General features: G+C 41.9%; 5 protein-coding genes across 6 annotated transcripts; 2 read left to right on the top strand and 3 right to left on the bottom strand.

The window, feature by feature from the left end:
• Positions 1 to 701: 701 nt before the first annotated feature.
• rnf10 (ring finger protein 10) lies at positions 702 to 7,899 on the bottom strand. Its single transcript, XM_076105024.1, has 17 exons — positions 7,347 to 7,899; positions 6,343 to 6,527; positions 6,021 to 6,226; positions 5,852 to 5,942; positions 5,552 to 5,736; positions 5,225 to 5,361; positions 4,884 to 5,038; positions 4,455 to 4,580; positions 4,034 to 4,283; positions 3,730 to 3,863; positions 3,382 to 3,499; positions 3,176 to 3,277; positions 2,921 to 3,058; positions 2,706 to 2,797; positions 2,514 to 2,571; positions 1,918 to 2,082; positions 702 to 1,809 (listed from the first exon to the last, which is right to left on the bottom strand). Exons 1-17 carry the CDS (start codon positions 7,507 to 7,509, stop codon positions 1,736 to 1,738), a joined length of 2,379 nt encoding a protein of 792 aa, XP_075961139.1. The 5' UTR covers positions 7,510 to 7,899; the 3' UTR covers positions 702 to 1,735.
• A 345-nt stretch (positions 7,900 to 8,244) lies between these two features.
• pop5 (POP5 homolog, ribonuclease P/MRP subunit) lies at positions 8,245 to 10,438 on the bottom strand. 2 transcript variants are annotated; one of them, XM_076105028.1, is made up of 5 exons: positions 10,145 to 10,434; positions 9,930 to 10,072; positions 9,121 to 9,270; positions 8,935 to 9,018; positions 8,245 to 8,685 (listed from the first exon to the last, which is right to left on the bottom strand). In XM_076105028.1, the coding sequence occupies exons 1-5, from the start codon at positions 10,162 to 10,164 to the stop codon at positions 8,582 to 8,584; spliced, it is 501 nt and encodes a 166-aa protein (XP_075961143.1). In that variant the 5' UTR covers positions 10,165 to 10,434; the 3' UTR covers positions 8,245 to 8,581. The 2 variants fall into 2 exon arrangements, with proteins under 2 accessions (XP_075961143.1, XP_075961142.1); XM_076105027.1 differs by having other exon boundaries at positions 9,930 to 10,438.
• A 95-nt stretch (positions 10,439 to 10,533) lies between these two features.
• On the top strand, positions 10,534 to 15,946 carry unc119b (unc-119 lipid binding chaperone B). Its single transcript, XM_076105026.1, has 5 exons — positions 10,534 to 10,885; positions 11,789 to 11,902; positions 12,606 to 12,714; positions 12,820 to 12,992; positions 13,119 to 15,946. The coding sequence occupies exons 1-5, from the start codon at positions 10,648 to 10,650 to the stop codon at positions 13,229 to 13,231; spliced, it is 747 nt and encodes a 248-aa protein (XP_075961141.1). The 5' UTR covers positions 10,534 to 10,647; the 3' UTR covers positions 13,232 to 15,946.
• A 72-nt stretch (positions 15,947 to 16,018) lies between these two features.
• Positions 16,019 to 18,032, top strand: cunh12orf43 (chromosome unknown C12orf43 homolog). The gene is made up of 6 exons (XM_076105029.1): positions 16,019 to 16,169; positions 16,483 to 16,513; positions 16,792 to 16,890; positions 16,992 to 17,065; positions 17,169 to 17,256; positions 17,335 to 18,032. Exons 1-6 carry the CDS (start codon positions 16,052 to 16,054, stop codon positions 17,681 to 17,683), a joined length of 759 nt encoding a protein of 252 aa, XP_075961144.1. The 5' UTR covers positions 16,019 to 16,051; the 3' UTR covers positions 17,684 to 18,032.
• On the bottom strand, positions 18,024 to 22,891 carry hnf1a (HNF1 homeobox a). The gene is made up of 10 exons (XM_076105025.1): positions 22,587 to 22,891; positions 21,426 to 21,625; positions 21,099 to 21,279; positions 20,458 to 20,654; positions 19,977 to 20,149; positions 19,742 to 19,883; positions 19,470 to 19,658; positions 19,272 to 19,387; positions 19,105 to 19,189; positions 18,024 to 18,376 (listed from the first exon to the last, which is right to left on the bottom strand). The coding sequence occupies exons 1-10, from the start codon at positions 22,889 to 22,891 to the stop codon at positions 18,246 to 18,248; spliced, it is 1,719 nt and encodes a 572-aa protein (XP_075961140.1). The 3' UTR covers positions 18,024 to 18,245.
• Between the last annotated feature and the right edge of the window lie 466 nt (positions 22,892 to 23,357).

Raw genomic sequence — 23,357 nt, 5'->3', positions numbered from 1 at the left:
TGCGTGTTCCGGTTAGTACTTTCAAAATAAAGCGTAGCATAAACTGAACTAATATTGGAACCAAATAGTTTGGTTTAGGGACAGGGACATTAGAGTTTTTCTAAATGTCCATACATCGGAGTTTAATTTAATATACATGTCTTATTATGAACCCTCAGTGGAACTCGTGTATTTTATAGGTAAATCCCCCTGACTTCCGGGCTGAATGTGGACAACTTGACTCTTCTGCTTGATAATGTGATTGCGCGAGAGCTATCCCATCTCAGCTATGTAGAAATAATCAATATATTAAAAAAAAACACTAATTAATAAACCTATAGGGACTGACTGACAGTTTCAAAAAGTTGGACACAATAAAATAATGGCTCACGCCTCCATGAATAAAGAGACCTGTTATCATATGAGCACATCATTCATGTATTTGAATAGCCTTTAATAGCCTTATGCATGTTATTAAAGTCTGACCTCGCTCCTAGCTTTGCATTAGCCAATCATGTAATAAAAACATCGACTCTGCAGCTGTGATAAATAGATTGTATAAACATCAGGCTTGTCTGGACTGCCCTCATGTGGAGAGAACTAAACACTGCATTACAAATTGTGGCAGCCAATTTAATGGTGATTTCTAGTGGTAGTTTCTATAGTGTTTGATCTTACCAAAAATGATCCTTTATTAGCTAATAGCCACACAAAACAGTCAGTTCTTTGATTGTGCATCATTTTTTTATTCATTTCAACAGACTAGTTTTGTTCACTAGTCTTTAAACTTGCTCAAAATTAAAGGTGACTTAAAGAACCCTCAAACAAAACAAAATCAATCCCCTTCTCTCCAGGTTTCAAAAGCATTCTTTAAATGTCAGTTTAAACTTCACACATGTTCAACACTGAAATTAAACTGGGGGAGTAATGTTAAAAGTAAGTAAACCTTCTACAACAGAAGATGACACAGAGAAGAAACTGAATGAGAAGAAAGTGCGTAGTTATGGTCTAACCACGCAGGATATATACCGGAGTTCTGCTGAACCAACAGATCTAATCTCTTCAATACAATACTGCGTTTTTGCTTCCTCGCAATGGTATTGGAACAAAATCCCAGGGCATTGATCTCAAACCCAAAAGATATCCCCTAGAAGGGTGATGAAGTACTACTCCAAATTATTACCTGTGATAAACACTGAAATGGACTGGTTTCCATTTATTCAAAGCTGAAGTTCAACACTGATGCCGGAGCACTGAGTATCTTGGAAAAGATTTTAAAAGGTGCAACGTGCCTGCAGCTGGCTGACTGCTACTCTAATATTAAGCACCTATAAAGATCTTATCAATATTACTCATGGATCCTAGATGCTCAGGGTCAAACTTCAGGAAAGTTGGACATCATACAGCAACCACTCTGATACAAGCCATTAAAAGTCTAAAGCACACCTAATGTGGAACCAGCAGCTTGTTAAATCCCAGCTTTGCATAGCATCTCAACAAAATGTTATCCATCAGGCTTGCAGTGTACCAGGAGGTTGTAGCAAAGCTTTGACTTATTTTTACAATGAAAAATGAAGGTATATGAAACTGATGGAATGCCACCCAAACAATGGATCAAGCCCACAAACAATGACCGAAAGCAGAGTATACTTTGGCGACCTCCTAAAACCTTTTTCCAAGAAATATCTGCATGGCAGTAAAAACAGCGGGAAGATCAACTCAAGAAACAATGTGATGAAATTAACTTCAGTGTTGTCTACTTTGTGTGAACCATGGATGTGCTGAACAGAAGTTTCTGCTTTTTCTTCTTCTTCTTTCCACCTTTCTCATCTGAAAGACAAGACACCGGGGATGAGTGCAAGTCTTAAAACAAACAATTTAGCTTTAGAAATATCTAAATTAAATGTACTTGATACAATTCATTCGTAGATGCCAGACCTGGGTCAACCACAGGTTGTGGAGGAGCGGCTGCACCGCTGTCCAGCTGCAGAAGCGCCTTCTCAAAAGCCTGGCTGAAGGAGTTCTGGAAGCTGGGCACAGGGACGCGGTCCGACCCGTCGCTCTCTCCATCGCTGTCTGCTGCTGGGGGAGCTAGCAGTTTATCTGTATGGCACACAAGACACAATAGTGACTTCAGGAAGCCTTCAGGGAGTTACACTGATAAACAGCCGTAACAAAACAGGCTTTACAGGAAATACACAATCATACACAGAGCTCCACTTATTTCCCCCACACCTATCCTTACGTGCTACTCGTAGTACCAACTGACACAAGTACAGAGCAAACTATGAATATAGTAATGTGTTGTGGTGTAGTAGTCTAACAGACCATTTCACAAGTGAAGCATTTTATCAGAATTACTTTAATGATACATGAGTCATAAGATATCAGAAGGCGACACTCAACTTATTATTAAACTTACAGCACACATCAGAGTATGGCAAGTTTCTGAATCGGTACTAAATTTATTTTTTGTTATTAGAATTGTAACATTACATATTCTAGTCACATCAGCATCTACAATCGTGCACTACCTGTCTTTGGAGTGATCCTGGGCCCAGCATCACCTCTGGCTTTCCCATCTCTTAGCATCTAGGACACGGGAACATGTCAAGTATACAAGTTATGTTATAAAATATAAGCCCTTCAGTTATGTGATGCATTTGCCTTATGACAAAGGCAGTCTCAATTCATTATGTTGCCGTTTGCGTGTTTGCCATACACACCTGTGCAAAGGACATGCAGTGGGAGTCGTCCTCCACACTACCCACAATGGGTGAAGAGCTTTGCCCATTCAGATTTGGGAATATCATTCCATCTAAAAACAACAAAAGGAACGCTCATCTCACAACGTTCAACTGCTTAAGCATGAGCCATGAACAGGCAGAGATTACATTTATAGAAAGGAACAATAAAGTGCAGAGAAAGGAGCTTCTCTCACCAGAGGAAGGACTGCAGCTGAGAGGTGAAGAGGGGGCAAAGGTGAAGTCAGGCTGCATTGGGTGGCTGCTGTTGTGAGGAGGAGATCCAAATGCTGGGAAATGGTGAAGGTTCTCTAATCCAATATGCACCTCTGGATCTGGGGAACATATGAATGCAAGTACAGTTACAAACCTCAGTCCGATATCTCTCAGATGTGTGTACATTTTTTCTGGAAGCGTGATTTTCCTCTTGTGACCTGAACTGCTGTACTTACATTTACCCTGCTTCCTGTTCTCCTCAATTTCAATTCGCTTCTCTCTGCGCTTCTCATCCCTTGCTTTCTTCTGCCTCAGGTGCTTTCTCTTCTCCAAGTCATCTAGTAGTTTGCAGGAAAATATATACAATCAACAGGTACAATAAAAAAAATCTCCTTGCTACAACTGTAAATTCACATTCTGAGAAGAGGCAAAGTGTTCTAACCTGCAAATGTGTCCAGAGTTTCTTTGGACAGGATTGGCGGCTGAAGGGCTAACTCACAGATGCTGAACTCACATGTGAGTGGCAGATGTGCCAGATAGCGATGCCGGCGACGGATGTCCTGTAACAGAGCCATGTATGAAAAGTCAGCTGAAGCAATAAATTGGGTTGCCATTTTCAAAGAGTTAAAGTTGTAACGTATGCAGGTTATAGTAGAAGATTGTAAAATCAGCTTTTGGGGAGAAGAAATACTGCCTAAAACTTGAAAACACCCATCCCTCGATCTGCTGAAAAAGCTAAACCAAAAATGATCGGAATGGCATCTGATTTGTGTTTCTTTGTTTTGCTGACCTCAGTGACTGTGTGTCCCACTATCTCCACCACTGTGGCAGTGATGGACTCAGGACTGGCCTCCAAGCTGCCGTATTCACGCAACAGACAGCGTACATTCACAGGATGCAGGAACATCTGCTGGCAGTCATCAGCTGGACGGACACGTGGGAGAGGAAAGCAACGTCAACACTGAAACTTAAAAGACAAACATACAGCCAAGACAAACTAGTTCCTGCACCTTTTCATGGTCAGACTCCATAACTTTGTTTCAATTACTATGTACAAGATTGTCCAGTTATGTTTAGAGCAGGGAATTAAGCACCTTGGTAAAAATAGTAGTAGGGTCCGTGCACCACGCTGGCTGAAGGGCGGCCTGACTCGGCCTTGCTGGCACGGCTCTCCTCCTCAGGTTGGGGCTCTGGGGCTGCTCCCATCATAGACTCTGGAGGCTCCTCAAGCACACTCTCCAAAATACTTTCAGGGAAGCCTGGCAGCTCTGCAGTGGCTTCCTCTGGCACATCTGGGACCTCAGCCACCTCATCATCAAATGCAGAGGAGTACTGCAGCACAGGCTACGAAAGGAAAGACAGACATCACTTACAAATCAGAAGCATGATACCATATAATAGAAGTAGAAGTTACGGCATCGGGGGAGAATATGCAAGTAAGATCATTTGATCCTGTCACCAATAGATAAAATATAGTCAAACAAGAATGTTGAAAAGATGCATTTTTAGACTCACCTTGGTGCTGCTGATGGTAGTGACCACTTCCTCCACAGGAGAAGTTTCTTCCAGAGTCAGAGAGGACAGATCAAAACTGTCTCTGACATTTGCCTTCTGCTGCTTCAGCAGCATTTCCTCCCGCTCCTAAAACATAAAGACACACAGTTAGAGAGGTAAATGTCAGTGTACAGGTATGTATAGTTTTAGTCATAAAGTAAGTTTCATATTTCACCTGGAAACACGCAAGAGAAACATGCATCGAGTGGCATAGCCAAAACCTACTTGTTAGACATTATCATTGTTTTTCATGCATTTATATATTTTGAATGTACTCATTTCATACTGTGATTTTTTGTTAACTATGTACAACCTATTGGTTCATTTTTGACTGCAGACAAACAAAACCTAATTGTGTGGTGTCACAGAGAGGCGTATAGCTTCAGTTACCTGCAAAAGACACAGGGCACTTTGGATGAAACAGCATTGGGCATCCCCCTCCTGGCTGAGTTGAGCCTGCAGGACATCCTTCTCCTCTGCCACCAAGCTCAGAACCTGCGTCGCGGAGGTCAGCAGCAGCTTGGAGTACGGGCTAAGACACGTATCTAGAAAACAACATTCAAAATTGAGTAGTGAATCTTCCAAAAACATAACCCAACTTCAAGGACATAAAAAGTCTGTATGTAGAAGGTGCTATAGAATTACTGTGAGCCATATAAAATCATTTTGAAGACTATGATGCTGAGAGGAAATTAAGACTCTCTTTCATAAAAGGTGCCCCTGTGTCTCACCACCAAAGCGTACAGGCTCCTCCACCTTCTCCCACTGAGAGCTAGGCATGGCCACCAGAGCACCCTTTTCCCTCTGCATCAGGCGCATGGTGATCACATCTCCAGCCACATACTGCCTGGTCTCCATCGCAACCACACTGCCAAAAAGGAACCAATTGTTAAGAGTAACTGTCAAAGAAACTCAACCAAACCAAAATAAAGTCAAATTAATCTGCCTCTATGTGAAGGCTTTATTGTTTTCCTTGTTAAGAGAAAGATGTACTCCTCTCCTACTGCTTTCTTTGACCTCAGAGTTAGCCTACAGGGCTTTATTCATTTCTTATTTACCTCTTCAGGTCAGCGGTGTGAACTTCCTCATAGCAGATTGGGCACTTGGACCAGCTCTTGTCACCAAGAGACAGGTAGTGCAGCATGCACGGCCAGCAGAAGATGTGTCCACAGCGGGTGATGCGGGCTGACAAAGGAGGGTAGAGGCAGATGGGGCAAGACGGCACCTCGTGGCTGTAGATGCGCTGTAGACAAACACAAGCGGATTGTGATTACGTGCATTAGTATGTAAATGAATGTGGGCTTTATTACTTATACACACGTACTGGTAGCACAGTTCAACAGATAACAGGCACTCACCACTTGCTCCACACAGTCCCAGTTGACCAGAGTGTCTGGATCAGTGAAGTGAGCCTTGTAGTCCTGGTCATCAGTCACCACAAACTGGCAACTAAAACACACAAAGTGTGTTAACTCGCACATCTGTTTGCCACATCTGTTTCATGTTGGGTACGGAGGGGTTGCTTACTTGGCCTGCAGAAACAGCTCCTTGTTGAAGGGCTTGTGCTTGTGGCCCCATTTGTTTCGGCGGCCCCAACCGGAGTGGCCTGCATCTCCGATGCCACCGTTACCTCCGCGGGGTTCAAAGGTGAAGTTCAACAGGTGGTTGAGGCTTATTTTTTTCGGTCCAGCAAATTGAGCCGGGCTAAACTCGGCCCGGCGTGTCTCTGCTACCTGGAGAAGCAGAAGTGGAGAAGAATCTGTAACGCATATTTGAGCTGCTGACATTTTTTTCAAATATATAAGAATGTTTTTTCTTCTTTAAAGGATGATCCATTAGGAATACCAACCTCCTCCCGTCGTCCTCCGCCTGTAACTCCATACTGTCGCGCTCCACCTCTCTGAGGGGGTCTCTTGTCAAAATTCTTGCTTTTCTGTGAATTGGTGTGGCGAGAGCCTTGAAAACTTTCACTTTTAGGAAGGGAGGGCTCGCGCTTGCGCCCGTAGCGCTTGGAGCCTCCATTATTTTTACCCTCTGAAAAAAAAAGAAAAAAGAAAAAGGTATAAGCAACACAAACAGAAATATTATCCTTCAATATAACATATATATTTTGCTGGTGCCTGATTTTAAAGATGTTAACCAGAAAGTCCTGGAGGAAAAAAGAAAGTAATATGGGGGGCTTTGTAAGCTAGTTTCATGTAGCCATGTAAACATTTGTAATTACATCTATCATTAGTGCTATGGGTTACAATAAGGCCTTCCGTAAACTGTCACTCCAGCTGAAGAAATCATTGTATGCAACCCACATACAGCACATTACAGAACTGACCACTAAAATAAAAAGGGGCAGCCTCTTTAGGTTACCGATTGTCCAGCTTCAAAGTGGGGCGTTTAACATTTATTGATGCCATGAACTTCCACACATCTTTAGGAAACATATATTAGCTGTACACAAAATATGTGCATGAGACGAATTATGCAATACAAAAAAAAGGTGCAAACATTAAGTCACTTAATCGATTGTTGTGTAAATAAAAAAAAATAATTGTTCAAGGTACAACTTTCTTTTTGCAAAAGTTGATTGTTAAAATGTGTCTCTGCATCCAACTGCGGTGCATAAATACAGGGCAACGGGTATTACATATATAGTGCTGTGTGCAAGTATTAGATAACGTTACAGTTCTGACTGTGAGAGGGCTAAACGTTTGACAACGACGTCATCCGTACCAGATAAACAACCTCTGCGCTACTGCTAGGCCCCAGCAGGCCATAAGGCAAAGACTGTTTAGCTGAGAGTACACCATGTTTGACAACTTCGAGCGACGGTTGTGTTGTGCACAGAGGTCTTTTCACCTGTTTTGGGTTTAGAGTCGGCCGATGTTGGGCCTGTGGAGCTGGAACGGGGCGGAACCTTGGTGTTGGTGCTGCTGTTGGGGTTTTTCTCCATGTTTGTCTCCGTGCAGTGAGCGGTTCTGGGGCAGAGCTCCGGGTAGAGAGCCACCGAGCTCTTTAACATCAAACGGAAAAACAAAAGGGGAAATCGGGCAGTAGTGAGTGCGGGTCAGGCGACGAAGGCCCTGGTTCATTTCTGTCAAACACGGAGACTCCATCACGGTGACATCTTGACTATAAAACAAGGAAAAAAAAATAAGAGACACGATTTCGGCGTCTCAATTTATGGAGGCTGTCGGTAGAGAGGACGAAAGCTCGCCACGCGGGGCCAGGACCCCCGAATTTAAGGCTTTTACTTGTTAAGGAAATCAAAATGCCCTTAACAAGACGTTAAATGTTTTCCAAAAGCTGGAAAACGAGTCAATTTAGAGATTTTAACCAAAAAAATATGTCTGTTACAACGGGCTTGCACTAATAGCGACTGGTCGCCAAACGGGATCCTGAGAGACCCGGATGTTTCTTGTGCCGCTTGCAAATCTGTTTAGTAAAGTCAGAACTAAGCATTATGGGAAATGTAGTCGAAGAAGCTTTGTTGGCTATGTATCAACGTAACAGGTTTTTAGGCTTCTTCTTATATACAGTCTATGGTTTTAGGTGATAAATGGGTTAAGTAATTAACACCCTGACACGGTATGGCGCAGTATTGTTAAAGGTTATACTATGTAGGCTGATATCGATAGAATATAGACATTTTTGCATCTTAAACTAAATAATTTACCAACTGTTTAACACTAATTTTGTGAATGTTTGGGTGTGTACAAAATATCATTTTTAGGACACCAAGGACAAAACCAGTGTATTCAAAAACAGTGTTTTAATTTGTAAACAAAATAAGCATGACCATAAAACAGTATAAATACAAAATATTTCATTGAAACATGAAAACTCTTTTTTCAGAATTAGGACACTGGACTCAGGGCATTCTGCCAACCCAAACGATTAATGTGCCAAACATATCTAATGTGTCCCTCTATTGAAGACAAGCATACAGTCAGTCAGTTTTCTTTACAAACAAGAGCTCTGAGCAGCTGCAGTATGAACCATATTTCCACAGAGTTGGGTATGCATTTCTTCAAATGCTTGATTTCAGTCCCGTAACAAAAACTGTCTGCCGCCCTTTACTGTATGCTGTGAAGTCACTCTTCTTCATCTTCCTCACTCTCTGAATCTTCAAATTCTTCCCTGTTTCCTCTTGTAAGAGTGCAGTTCAGAATTGATTTCCGTACCTGTTGTTTTTCTTCTACAAATGAAAGAGGAAGAAGCAGTCAAATGCCATTTTTCTTACATCCATCTTGTGATCAAAGTATTGTTTTCAATGCTGTTGTCTCAAGAAACTAAAGGCTGCAATACAAAATTCAAAAGGACCTTAGGTTAAGTGAAATGCTTCTATACATCCTGTAAGACAGATTATAATTCAATGAATAGATGAATAAATAAATGGACCACATATTGCAGAGTTCAGTATGAATGATACAATTGAATTCCATACCTTCATTTTTACATTTAGGTAGCATTCGATGGAGCTGCTGGGTGTTGTATCGGATCAGAAACTTCTGACATGTTCTAATTGTTCCTGAAAAGAACCATACATCTTTAATTAGTGTCCAATTCATATTCAAGATTGTCAAAGGGTATGTCTGATTCATTATGGGATGTGTGTTGATGTTTTTCTCACCTCCCACATGCAAACAGTTCAGAAAACATGAGATTTTCTGCCCACGAGTTTCAATACAGGTAATGAAAGGCAATGCAGACCAGAGGAGTTTGTAACACATTTTGGGGAAACGCAGGAATACTATTCCAGTATGAGCATTCAGATATTTCACTGAAAAGAAACAAAAGAAGAGAACAGTGAGAGCTCAGTTAACACTGAGTTGAAGGGCTGGGGGAATACTTAACATTCTCATGTCAACGCATCTAAACATACCCTGCATCTAGCGTGTTTCCAGGAAACCTAAACTGAATGATATTACTTCAGCACTAAAGCCATCTTTGTGTATCTAAAATGTAGTTGTGGATGACAAGAATTTGTGTACTTTACTCGCCATTGATGCTACTTCACCAAATTTCACAGGTGAATAGTAAAGTTTTTACTCCGCTTCATCTATTTGACAGTTTTGGTACTACTTACTCTGCACTTTAAGATTTGAATCTGTTAGTTTATAAAATTTGATGAATTATCCGAGATTAAACTACATAACAGTGTAAAAAAAGCTAAAATGGCCAGACACAATGGCCAACATGGACATGTTGTCAACACGCTCATGCAACAGAAATTGTAAACAAATTCAGCTTAAAAAGAAAGCAAAAATATAATCACAAAACAGAATGGGCCCATTCTGCTGCACAAGTACTTTTAGTTGTTACAATTTACGTAACGTGAGGACTATATTATCTGGTTATATGTGTTTAATGTTAATTAAAACGCAGGATTTTTACTTGATTGTGATTTTCGTACTTTACACACGTCTAACCACTGCTTACCAGAGAACCTGCTGCTGCAGAGAGCCGCCCCATAGTCCCCGTGTGTGCGGGCCACCGCTGCCTTCACTGCCAATGCAACAGCTCGGTCATCCAGCAGCAACAAGCAGCTCCTGTCTTGAACGTTGATTTCGCACAGTAAATACCTACCAACCAAAGAAACAAACTGTGAACACACACACATTGTGAACAAATAGTACACGAGGAGCACATTTTACCTGGACTTCACTCGCACCATCGCAGCTCGTGTCTTCTTCCGTGGGAACTTCCGTCAACAGAAGTCTCTCTACCGCCCGGAGAGTCGCACTAGCGCCACACGCTGGACATTAGTTGCGTTGCTGGGTGTACTTCACGCTCGATACAAGTAAACTATACAATAATAGAATACAATTAGTAATAGTCCAATTATGAACATCCTTATCATCCTTATCCTAAGAGAAATTAAAAGCAGTTTGTAAACCCGACAACACGGTCTGGTTTTTAAGAGCGATAACGGTTGAAGAAGAAACCGGAGGTCCGGGGCTTCAAACCGTTCATACCCCTTTGGTAACTATGACAATATCCATCGCTGTTAACCAATCACAAGCTCCCTTTTTTGTCTCACATACACGTTGTACGCCATCTTGAAATTACACCCGCAGTTTGTCAAGTCGCTCCCAAATAAAAAAACAACCTCTCTCTCTCTCTCTCTCTCTCTCTCTCTCCATTATTGCATCAGGTTATGAACGGTTCGCAAAACAAATCGGCCCCAACAGTCAGCAGAGGTCCGACGGACGCAGACAGCAGCGGCTCGGAGACGAAGCACAGGGAGAGAAAGACAGGTGGAGGAATGCTGAAGAAGCTGAAGTCGAGGCGCAGTCAGACGGAGAAGTGGCCCGTGGTCACAGAGGATGAACTCCGGGCTCTGGGGAGAGATATTACCCCGGACAATGTGCTGGGTCTCCGGGCAGTCACGGAGGGTAAGACGTGTGAACGTTAACTTGGTCCTAAACGGGCACCATATACCCGATGCTAATGGTGGCTAAGTGACGAGTTTTCAGATTAGTTGTGTCCGTTAATTGTAATGAATATAGTCACGTGTTAATTTGGTCAAACAGGTAGCGTTAACGTTGGCATGTGTCTAGCTATGTTTTGAGTTGGGCATTTAAACTAACTTAAAAGTAGGATATATCCAGGGGCGTAGCAAGGCATTTGGGCCCCCCAGAAGTAATATTATCCAGGGCCCCCTGTATTAACAGCTGTTTTTTCTGGTGAGTTGGGGGAAAACAAACCGATTTAAACACAACATATTGTCATCCTTTAGCAAATACAAAGTAATTTGCAGTCATGTTTCTTTCCACCTAACAAATGCAGGTCTATTCACTACAAAACATTGTGTTTTGTGTTTAGTCTCAAGTGCAGCTTTAAGTAATTTAATCCAATATTTTTTGGCCCCTTTCTCTTTGGTCTCCTGGAATCGCGACTAACCTAACCCAACTTATAACTAACTGCCGCGCTTCAACCGTCTGAGTCATCCTACAACCAGTCTACCACAGTGAATACTTAATGGCTTCCATTGTTTATTTTGGCCTTTCCCGGACCAGACAACAATGGCATTGCTTCCCTTTTCTATCACTATAGCATTACTCAACAACTACTGCGAGGTTCAGGAGTCAGAAAACAGATACTGAAACCCTAGTTGCTCATCAAGTGATATCTAAGGATGAGCCTTTGTGCTCCAAAGTATAAGTATTGGTAAATCTAATCAAATATCAAAGAAGTGCCACTGATGGCTAATGGTTGCTTGCTTGCTGTCAGATTGCTAAATGTTTGAATTTGTCTTAACATGAGCTCGCACTTTTTCTTTTTTTTTCACATTCCAGACTATCTGTGCAAACCTGAAGACAATATCTACAACGTTGACTTCACACGTTTCAAAATCAGAGATCTGGAGACTGGAACAGTGCTGTTTGAGATTGCCAAACCTCCAAACAGCAGTAAGTGACACATTAACTTCTGCCTCATACAAACTATTTACAAAGGGAGATTTGTTTCACTCAACAAGACCTGTTTTCTTGTACAGCCGAAGCTCTGTAAAGCTGTTGATTGTCTGCTTACACTTCCTTGCGAGGTAGCTGCTCAATGAAAGTTGATTTTATCTAGATCGTCACTTGGAGAAGGATGTAGACAGACACACAGATGGTGTTCAGTTATAGCCCGCAGGTGTTGCACAGTCAACAAAGCTCTGTGTCACCAAGCATGAGAACGGCAGTTGTTCCCAGGGGCATGCTGGGTATTGCTCTCACCAGAAATACATATATAAGAGAACAGAAAGTCCCACAAGTAGAGGCAATGCTTAAGCAATTGCCTCTTTTCATTGCTTAATTTGAACAAGTAACAAATGCATGTAATGTATTCAGATTTTAGAACAAAATTTGGAAACAACCAAACTATATAAAATGTAATTTCATCACAGTTTTTTTTAAATATCTGGTGAATTATTACTTTTATAATTTTTTGATAAGACAGAACATTTAACATCATGTTGAGCAATAGCATGAGACAGACAACAGTATCTTACATATTCTGTTGTATAATGTATAATCACTTTATTACACCTTTCAGCACAGTTGCTCTCACACTACTAATTATTGTAATTTTTTTTTAATGAAAGCCAGCTGAACATGTTTTCTGTATTAGGTCCCGTGGAGGGTGAAGAAGAGAGTGGAGATGCAGACATCAGCGCAGGGCGTTTTGTGCGATATCAGTTTACACCAGCCTTCCTAAAACTGTGCACAGTCGGTGCAACGTAAGTAAATGAACCGTAACTTTCTGGCTCGTATAAACTGAGAGCATGTTAATCAGACTTTTATGTTCACAGCTGAATGAACTTGTTTCTGTTTCTAAACCTCAGTGTGGAGTTCACAGTGGGCGACCGGCCTATTAACAGCTTTCGTATGATTGAGAGGCATTACTTCCAGGGACGCCTTCTGAAGAACTTCGACTTTGATTTTGGATTTTGCATTCCCAACAGCCGCAACACATGTGAACACATTTATGAGTTTCCACAGCTTCCAGATGACCTCAGTGAGTTTACTTTACTCAGCCACTGATGTTAATGCTGTTGCATGCATATTTTCACATAAGAATCCATTTTTTAATCTTTGTTTCATCTGTCCTTCCTTTGATCTTTTCTTCCTTATTCCCCTCCAGTTCGCCAAATGGTGGCGCACCCTTACGAGACCAGATCAGACAGTTTCTACTTTGTTGACAACAAACTCATCATGCACAACAAGGCAGACTATGCCTACAATGGTGGTCTGTAATACTTGAGTGGATGATGTTTGCAATACTTCCCAGGGGATTGATTTCCTGCATCACAACCACCCAAAGGCTTCTTTTTTGGGGGACAGAAGTATTCTCTCCTTTTGTGGACATTCCACCGAACTTGACAACATTCTTTAAAACCAACAGACCACATCTGCCTTCATATGAAATCATGGATCCATTCATCAGTACCTCACTGAGCTCAGTTTCTGTGACTCCGAGGAATGTTCAGTCAAATATTTCTCTGTTAATCCTGACTGAAACCTTTTTGTTCCGTCTTTCGGTTTGTCGTTCAAGTATCATGTTTCACTTTTGCCTTAAGTTTCTTGCCGTCTCTGCTGGAAAGGGACACTTTGAGTCAAAGACCTCTCATGGCAAAGCCTTTAGACTGTGACTGTGTTAGCTATCACTTCATTTACTTTAGTATAGAGATGTTATCAGTTGATGTTTATTGGAACTACTTTCGCAAGTGACAATTGTGTTTCCCATAAGGAAAAGCGAGCATTAACTAGATGTTTTACAGTATTGTTAATCGTAGAGGATCATGTAGCATTAGTTGACATTGTTTGAGTTTCATTCTTGCTTAAATATCTATCAGTTGTCATTCATTTGGACTGTTCGTGTCAGATATTTAAGTTTGGTTTCGGTTTTATAAAGAACATTAGGTTGACCAATCTCATCTTTAGTAGTTTATTATTGAAGAATAGCATGATCTGTTTTCCTGATGCCAGCTGTTCCCTCTGCTAATATCTATTACATTTTTAACAGTTTTTTTACAACCTAATTGGCTGTTGACTGGGAATCTAGTGTTTGTTCTATCAAACTCTGAAACACACTGTGATACATGAACATGAATAGCATTAGATAACAGCATAATCTGACTTCCTGGACTTGCTTTATATGCCATGGTTCAAACAGTTTGATCTTCCCCTTTATCCACTCCAATGTGTAAGCACACACAGTTATTTAACCCCTTGAGGTGAGTCTTCCTGACTTATTTGGCACAACAGCACTGGGAATCCCACTCTAGTTTTCCAGCGGTGTGGTGTACCTATTAAACTGGTTGCTGAATGCATCCTCTGCCGCTCTGCACTCAGGTTCTCAATCTATCAATTAAATATACAGTAGCACACAACATGACCGTACAGACTGATGTAGCTTGGTAGTTGATCTATTTTTAATGAGGCGGTTTGATAGATGCAGACACGTTTCTCTTTTCATAGAAGCCCTGTTTTAAGGACTATACTGGTGGTTTTGCATATTGTAGCTCATTAACTAAATATTGTGTAATATTTCTATTATACACATGGTTCCATTCTTATTAGGTACACCTGAACAATGTAACGTCATTGTGCACAACAGCCTTGCAAAAAATCCTACCTTCATTAAGCTCGCAATGCGCATTTTGGTGACACTTAATCACTTTATTTAAGAGGCCGATGTTGCTGTTGAATTGTATTCTATCCACTGAAGGGTGTTCCTGAGAGGTTGGGATGTCTGATTAGCCATTTCCATTTCTCAGAGCTTCACTTTGTACAGACATGAATGGAAATCAGCAGCTGCCTGAAAGGCATTTAATTAATGCAAAACCACTGGAATAGTCTAACGGTTGTTTTCAAATGTTACACACATGATCCATTAACTGTACATTGTAACATTGATTCCATGTGCCTTATAGCCAGGTGTTTGTTTTTAGTTTTTTTTTTTTTTTTTTTTTTATGTAAGAGACCGTTGTGCATCATCCACCTGTTTGGCTGAAATGAAGAGAAAAAATATTGCAGTACTGCCTCGTGTGAAACATACTCTTATTTACTCTTATACAATTTGGAATTTTACAGTTCAAAAACAGTGATAAACTGTTATGTAGCCCATTTATAACTCCAACAAGTGTGCTATCAGGAACACACTTGGACAGCTGCAGCCTTCAGTCCATGACCCCATATAACCTCTTTTTTTAATCAATTGGATTAAATGGACGTATGTTGGACTGCTGGTTAGCAGCACTGGTGTTGTAAGAGCTAGAAAGACATTGCTTTGCCATATAGTATCAGTCAGTGGTAGGAAAATTGGATGATCTGAATGCCTTGAGAAGTGGCTACACTTTGTCTGCACTAAAATTACTTGGCGGACCCAAAAAATGTATGGATCCATTCTGTAACCTGTCGCAAAGACTCTTTTTGTATTGGCTAATTTTACAAATAATACATTCATGTCATATCAGATTCATTGTAAATAAAAACAGCGAACTGCAAAACAATAAAAATCAATATCAGTAAATGATCAGGGATTTTGGGGGTTTTCTATCTTCCAGCTGCATGGTAAACATAGTTATGTGACATTTGGTTATTTGGTTATGTGACATTTGGTTATGTGGCCTGGCCAAGAACAAACAAGTCTTTATGTACATTTACACAATCTGCTATATTTGTGCCTGCTGACATTCTTAAACCTACATACATTTGGATAGTTGTTGCAGACCTAATATTTTGAATATCACATGACCATGGTCAAGTTTCCATGTCATTTTTTAAACTTTATATTAGAAATGTAAACTGGGAAATCTATTACATTGTTTTTGTAGATGTTTGACTTCATCTGTGAGTATAGTGAGGATTTAAATATAACTACCGTGACTTATTTTATTTCCAGTCTGATCTGGTCTTGATCAAACAGTTGTGTATGAAGACGGTGATGAATAAAAGCACAAATCTTGAGTTAAAAAGCCTCGTTTCTGTCCACACAACTCCCCTTGACGAACAGACTGCATTACCCAGAATCCTCAGCTCCAAACAGACAACACCAGCAGCACATGCGTTATCATGGCGGCCCCCGCTAGAAAGATGGTTGGTGTTTCTGACGACTCCAGCAGTAGTGAAGATGAGGTGTTAAAAAGATGTCAGGAGGCAGTTTGGGAGACACGGGCGGACGAAAAGCAAGGTGAACGATTCTCTGTTAGTTTAGAAGTGAGAGATGAAGTGAGTATTTCTGCACAGACAGATGAACTCCAGTAGAAACACGACATGAGCCTGTGAGGAGTCCTACAGAATACTCCACCGATGCAGAGGTGGTAGTTGTAAATACACGTCGGTTAAAGTTACGTAACTGTCTAAAATATACTATATTTGATTGGACTTCATTAGCTTGCTTTAACCTCTCGCAGTCAGTGTTCTGGTTTTAAGCTGCTCGTCCATTCAAACTCTTTTTCAGAGTATTTTATCAAATGTATTTTACCTGTTTGTGTTTGTTTCAGATGGGGACAGCAATGTGACACAGTCAAAGCGGTAAGCCTATTTGTCAACATAACCTCAAACTATAAACCATTATTGAGAAGAAAGAAGAGCTAGCTGTCAATTAGTTTCTGTATCTCCACACAGTGTAAGTAGCCTATGTAGCTGTTTAGCTTCCTTCATTTAGGAAACTATAGTTCAAGTATTCCAGCTATAGCTATATAATAAACGTGCGACATGTGCAGCTTAGCTTTCTATTAATGGTACAATGTCTGCATTGCATACAGATATTTGAATGCCAGATGTTTGACTGTTGTCTTTCTGTGCATCAGTTTTGTGGTCGCTGACCACGAACACGATGGCAACGAGCTCCAGGTCACCCAAGGGTTTCGAACACACGTTGCTAAAAAGTTGGGACATCTTCTCGACAGGTACGTAGTTTGACTGTGTCGAGAAGTCTGGCATTTTAATGCAATAATCTCATAATGCACATGTTTTTACACCTGGCTTATACTGTGCCTGTTACTCTCAGTTCCATTGCAGAAATGTGTACTGAAACTGTATCCTGTGTGGAATCAGCAAAATGTGATGATGATGATCATGAAGGTGAAATTTCTCTTTATTTTGCTGCTTTTATGGGGATTCTGCTATCTTCTCCTTACATGCACAATGATCCACATGTTTTCTGTTTTTGCCTCCTTTTTTTTAGGATTTCGTCTGCTTTCTACATCAGTACCGGGACAGCCAGCCGATGATCCCCCAGCTCCTGTGAGGCGTCGGCCTCTTCCCAGCTCAAGGTTCGTATTATTTAGTTTTTAAAGAACCTCATTAGTTTGTATAGTCCTTAACATTATACGCTCCTCTGTTGGTCACAGTGACAGCGACAGTGAGATGGAAACAAGGCTGAGGGAGGCAGCGGTGTCCGTCAAAGATCTCTTATCCGAATCGTTACCGCTCTCTGCACTCTACACTCCCTCAGCAGAAAAAATAAAGAGGAAAGTGGCAGAGGGAGAGGAGAGTCTTGTTGTGAAGAAGAAGAAGAAGAAAAAGAGGAAACCGAATCAAGAAGGGGGTGAGCAGGTGGACTCTGCAGGTCCTCCTCATAATGCTCAAAGAAATGGTGAGCATGGGATCTCAGAGCAGGAACACACACAGGTCAAAGTGAAACGGAAAAAGAAAAAGAAGCAAAGAAAATTGCACACAGAGGAAGAAGCTTTGAACTGAACTAATGACCAATCTTTCACTGTTTTGGGATGTTTGTTTGTTATCCAGTCTGTCAAGCTTGAAATATATTTCCCCAAAAAATGTAAGTATATTTTAGGAAGCCGTGTGTGTCTAAACAGATGACAGCAAAAGTGTATCCGAACAGAAACCTCTTTTGATTCCATTGCTCGTGGTTATTCTTGAAATAGACTTTTCTTTGTCATGAAATATACTCATTTAAGCCATTTCAAGGCAGTGACATAAACAATGCAGTTAACATGCCGTTTACAAGTTTCAACTTAATGTACAGTTTCTGAATGTTACCAAACATCTTAATAAAAATACATTTTGGTGTTGATTTTTCAATTTATTATTGTATCAAAAGTGAATTTTCTCTAATGTCAATCCTTGTTCGTATTACAGTGGTACGGAATTTCAGAGAGTCTTTGAAACATGAAAGCTGTATTATCTCTGTGGCCCGTGACTCCACAAGTTTTTCTGGAAATTTGCACCAGAAGTAGCTGTCCATCCAAAACACAAAGTCCAGCCGATAGAGGAGACGCACTACGTTGCCACAGTACTTCTACTGTGCAGTAGAGACCATTTGTGTCGGGATGTAGGAGCTGATGTCTGTTGGTGAAGGGGAGAGAAGGTGAGACTGATGACTTTCTGTCGTCTGAGAGGCAGGATACAGCTCAAGGCTCTCGGAGGAAGCTGTTGACAAAAAAATATATTAAAAACAGCCAACATATAGTTTCTGTTAAGTAAAGCCGATGTTAAACTTTATGCTAAAATGTGGGAAAGAATACTGAGTTCAATCATACAGAAAGATATCTACAATATCAATCTAACACTTCATAAAATAAGTAAACATAACTGGATTATGCACACTGTAAACAAGAATGTGTTGGACATTTACTACTGAAATGTTGAAGATATGATGAGGATCGAGGCAACGTATCACCACTAAAGGAAGTAAAACAACTATGATTTCATTAGACAATCTGCTTGGGAAGACATTCTTTATTTAACTACTTAAAAGAAATTGACTTGGATAAGATCATTTTGATTTGTTTATTTAGTAAACAACTCTTTGGATTTGTTTGTTTGATGCTCTAAACTCCAGTCTAGTAGGTGGTTATAATGCACCTGTATACTGGTTTGTGTTTTTAATGGGAAATGTTGCAGTTGTGTTACTTAAAAAAGACATTTTGCATGCAATTAATGCATTGAATACTCCTTTAAAATCTCCATGAGGACTGTGTGGAGTTATGTGATCAAATGTAATAAGTCCAGTTTGATTGTGTCATGCTGAAAGGTCAAAAATCAATTGTAGGAAGGAGGTCCCTTTGAAATTTTCTTAACTAGACATGATGTCCTCCCAAGGATGTTGTAATAGGATGTTGACGTCAAGGAGTAAACCTGTATTTACAGCTGTGTACCTGGCAAAGGTGTGTGCGGCTGCAGGTGAAGAGAGTCTTCTTGTAAAGGTGGGTCCGTCTCTTCCTCGGGATCTGCTGTTAGATTCTACCGAGAAGGAAAATCAATGGCAGTGTTTACTGGATTATTCGTTCTCGAACAGATCAACCTACGCGTCAGACTCTGTTACCTGTCTGACAGCGGTGAGGCTGGTCAGCGTCCCCAGGTTGCTGCTGTCGGTGATGACCATGGCTTGAGACAGCAGACTGGACGTGTGGTACTGCGGCGAATCCAACTTGTTGTACACTGTAATGAGGAACAGATGAATGAGTCTTCACTCAACATAACACGTTAAAACTCATGACATGTTTGTTTGCTGTGGTCTTACTGTGACACTGCAGCGGCGCCATGGTTGCCATAAAGGGACTGGCCCCCATGTGGCTCTGGAGGTGGTGTGATATAGGCTGATGGGGAGAGCCGTGAAGCTGCTGCTGGAATGAGATTGGCTGGAGAGTGGTGAAGCTTCCCCCGACGTTGTTGATTACAGGCACGGTCTGAGGCTGCGTGGAGGTTAAACCTGTCAAAGACAACATTGTTCTCTGATTTCTTCCTTTTTTATTCCTGCATAGATAAGAGAGTAAACTAGAGAGGCAATGTTACCAATGAGAAGTGAGGACTCCCCCAGGCTCATGACGCTGGGCAGTGAGGCCATAATAAGGCCCTGTGAGGAAGCAGGGGAGGCAGACAGGCTGTGCAGCGAGGTCAGAGTGCTTACTGGGGGCAGTGGGCCACCGCTGGACACCTGAGAGACCAGAGGACAGCAACGGTTACGATCGCAGCAGTGCATACAGGTAGTCTACGCAATATAAACTAGGACCATGACACGTGCTCTCACCAGCTTGTGGTTATGTGTCTCGAGGAGTGTGTGGCTGGGCTCCAGTTGGATGGGGCTGACCACCAGATGACCCACTCTGTCCCCTATGCTTCCTCTAGCTGAGCTCACGGTGTCACACAGGATTTGCTGGCTGTATTTGACACCTGGAAAAAAAGAAGTCAGGCCTCGCAACACTGACGGGGTTCATATTTTACAAATGTTGTACATCAAACACATGCATTGGTTGATGGCTCCAACATGCAGCATGAGGTAAGAGGGAAGTATAAGCAAACACTTTCAGAACCAGTGCAGTCACGTCTACAAGAGTGTGCTGGTTATTGTTCTAACCCAAAGGGATCGAAAAGACAAGAATGTCTTGAGATCCGGCAGAGGCAAGTCCAACTTTGTCTAGCTCCCTTTTTTCGGGAGGCAGGTTTTGATTTCACTCTTGAATTTCAATTCATCACTCTTCAAGCTTGCCTGAACATTGTCAGGGTATTACCGTGCTCAGGACTTGGTGGGAGGTGAGAAGAGGAAGCAGATTGGCTGCTGAAAGGTGTGTCAAGAGCCAGTTTGTTTCGGAATGCTTCCTCTTTGCGACGGTTGGCGAACCAGTTGTACACCCGGACCTCGGTAACCAAATTGGAGCCTAGGCCAGCAAGCTGGGAGGAAGACACCCCCCTCTGATGACACTCTGCCCTGAGGGAGAAAGAGCACACTGATACATACTTGCCGATACATTTTGCCGGTGTGAGTGAGACCCATTGGTAAGTCTTTGATGGGATGACCCTACCATCTGAATGTTGCAGCAGAAAACAAGACTCATCAGACCGGGCAATGCTTTCCCCAGTCTTCTATTGACAAGTTTTTGGCCAATTGTAGTCTAAGTTTCCCGTTGTTAGCTGACATGAGTGGCAACCGGTGTGTTACTAAATGTCAGGGGCTGTTGTGTACACACAGTGTTTCTATGGGTTCAATCACCAAGAAGCTTGTGACAGCAGCTTTTAGAGGCTTTGATAATAGCAAATGGCCAACCTCACCAAACTGGCCCATGATTTGTGTCTTCTAGTGACACAACAACTCCGTAAAATTCGATGGATAAACAAAATCCTGGTTTGTCCTTGTATCATCACTATGTCTCACCTGTTACAATCCTCAACTAAACCCTCTCTCTCCTCTTTGCTGGGGTTCTTCTGTCGGTCGTAGGCGTGGAAGAGGATCTGCAGGGATGCCGGGCCCCATTTGAACCTGTTCCTCCGTCCCTTCCTGGTCTCTTCTCCTTGCTCCTCTGCAGATCCAAGGCCATGTTTGGCGTTGGTAAATTCTGAAAAGGATTGGTAATCCCCCCCCCCCCCCCCTCATTGTTTACAACTCTCTTTCAGTCTCACACACTTAGAGATCTGATATTTGATGTATGTTTGAAAGCAGAAATGAGGGCCTTTGCAGCTCCACAGCTGCTTGTGTACTCACGCTGGCTGATCTCGCATTGCTTCTTGACGTACCAGGTGTACAGAGAGGCTCTCTTCTGGTTCTTCATGGGCGTGCCTTTGTTGAGGTGCTGGGAGAGATGGGACTGGTTGAGTCCTGTGGACTCCACCACCTCTCTCTGAGGGAGGTTGTGCTGCTGCATGTAGCTTTTCACAATTTTAGCAACGTGCCAGGGGTCCGCCCTATTAGACAAAGACACCGTTATTGCGTGATATTGCCCACCTCACGTTCTTGTGTTTATTTGTTTTTATTTTATTTTATTTTTTACATTTAAACCCTTTCTAGAAAAGTGCTTAACAGTTTGTCAAACATGAGACATAAAGCATGGCCACTCAGAGGGAAGTACAGAGAGGCTTATTGACAGAGAGAGATAAGGGAAAGCACACAAGGGCAAAGTCCTCTTTCAGATCACTGGAGGGGAAAAACTGTAAAAGGTTTATGAAGCCTAATTTAACGCTTTCTAACTGTCAGGTCAGGAACATATAAAATACACACCATTTCAAATCTCTCTCACTTTACCAGATTCAAATTCAGACTTAGACAGTAAACTTAACTTAAACTTAATACAATATATTTTAAACAGGCACTTAGCGAGTATTTTAAACCTTTTTTTTAAATACACAGCTGAGTATACGAAGTGCGCAATGTATTCCAAATATCAGAAAACAGGTCTACAAAGATGTAGAAATATCGCTCCTGGCTTATGTAAACGTCACAAGACCAGCCCTACTCCATTAATCTTCACCTATGCATGTAGCTTATTTATTAAGAAATGGCCAGAGAATAATGTTGGGGGTGGGTAATTAGTAACTAGCAAAGGAGGAACCCTTTTTAAATTCGCCTCAGAAGCCAGATTGCAGAGAGAGAGAGGCAGACAGAGAAGCAGGAGAAGGAGGGAGGATTTGGTAAAGAGGGGGGAACTTAAGAAGAATACAGAAAGAGAGGGGATGCTATCAGGTAAACTGTTGCTTAGTTTTGATATAGAGAAAGTGAAAGAGAAAAACAGCATTGAAGAAGTGGCCAAGGTATTTTCAAAGTTCAGGTCCAAAACAGGCACAGACAAATGTGATGGATTTGGCAGTTAGTGAAAGATTAAGGTGATTTTGCTGTTACCATGGAGTTAAAGCGCTGGGATCTACTTACTGCAGTAGCCGGTCAACTTCAGCCCTCAGTTTGGCCGCCTCCTCGGGGAGAAGCTTCTCCAGCTCTCGGAATATAGGCGGTGGGAAATCCATTTCTCCTTCCTCGGAGCTCTCTCCATCCCCTCTCTCTCCTCTCTCGGCACCAGCACTCGTCCTGTCTCGCTCCAGTTCCCCTATGGCTTGGACCAGGATGTCCCGGGACAGTCCAGATTCCAGAAGGGCCCAGATCAGCTGCTCCTGAAGGCCGGTCAAACGACTCGGCTTCGCCTTGGCTGCTCCGGCCCTCTCGTCTAACCTCTCTTCCATTACTCTGATGCCTTACCTCGCCTCACCTCCGCTTCGCAAACAAACACTGCTCTCATGTGCACTAGCACACTCAAATGACAGCCAGACAGGCAGCGGTGGGCCTTGTTATATTTGAAGTCCCTCTTCAGCTTAAAAGAACAGATACTTTCATTTTTCCTGAGTTGAATTTCCTCCCAATGCGTCCTGAGCTGCCTGGTTTTAGCTCTCCACCTGCTGTTTTGCTTTCAAAGGTCAATTTTCTTTTTTTTTAACCTTCCTCTTCACCCCCTCCTTCTTACATGCGTCCTGTGAACTTTGTCCCCACTCCCTCAGTCCCCAACAGTGACCAAAGTGCAATTTATAAACAATAAATGAACTTGACGGGATGTTATGGTTGCCTGCAGGGCTGCAGAGTCAACAGATCACCTCTCGAAGCAGACAAAGAAGACAAGTAGAGAAAAAATAACTTCATAATTTGTGTGGTGTA

Source organism: Anarhichas minor, unplaced genomic scaffold (genome assembly GCF_050575085.1).
Source record: "Anarhichas minor isolate MPS153535 unplaced genomic scaffold, ASM5057508v1 ptg000030l, whole genome shotgun sequence".
In the NCBI taxonomy this organism is placed as follows: domain Eukaryota; kingdom Metazoa; phylum Chordata; class Actinopteri; order Perciformes; family Anarhichadidae; genus Anarhichas; species Anarhichas minor.
This window is presented reverse-complemented; position numbering and strand designations above follow the sequence as displayed.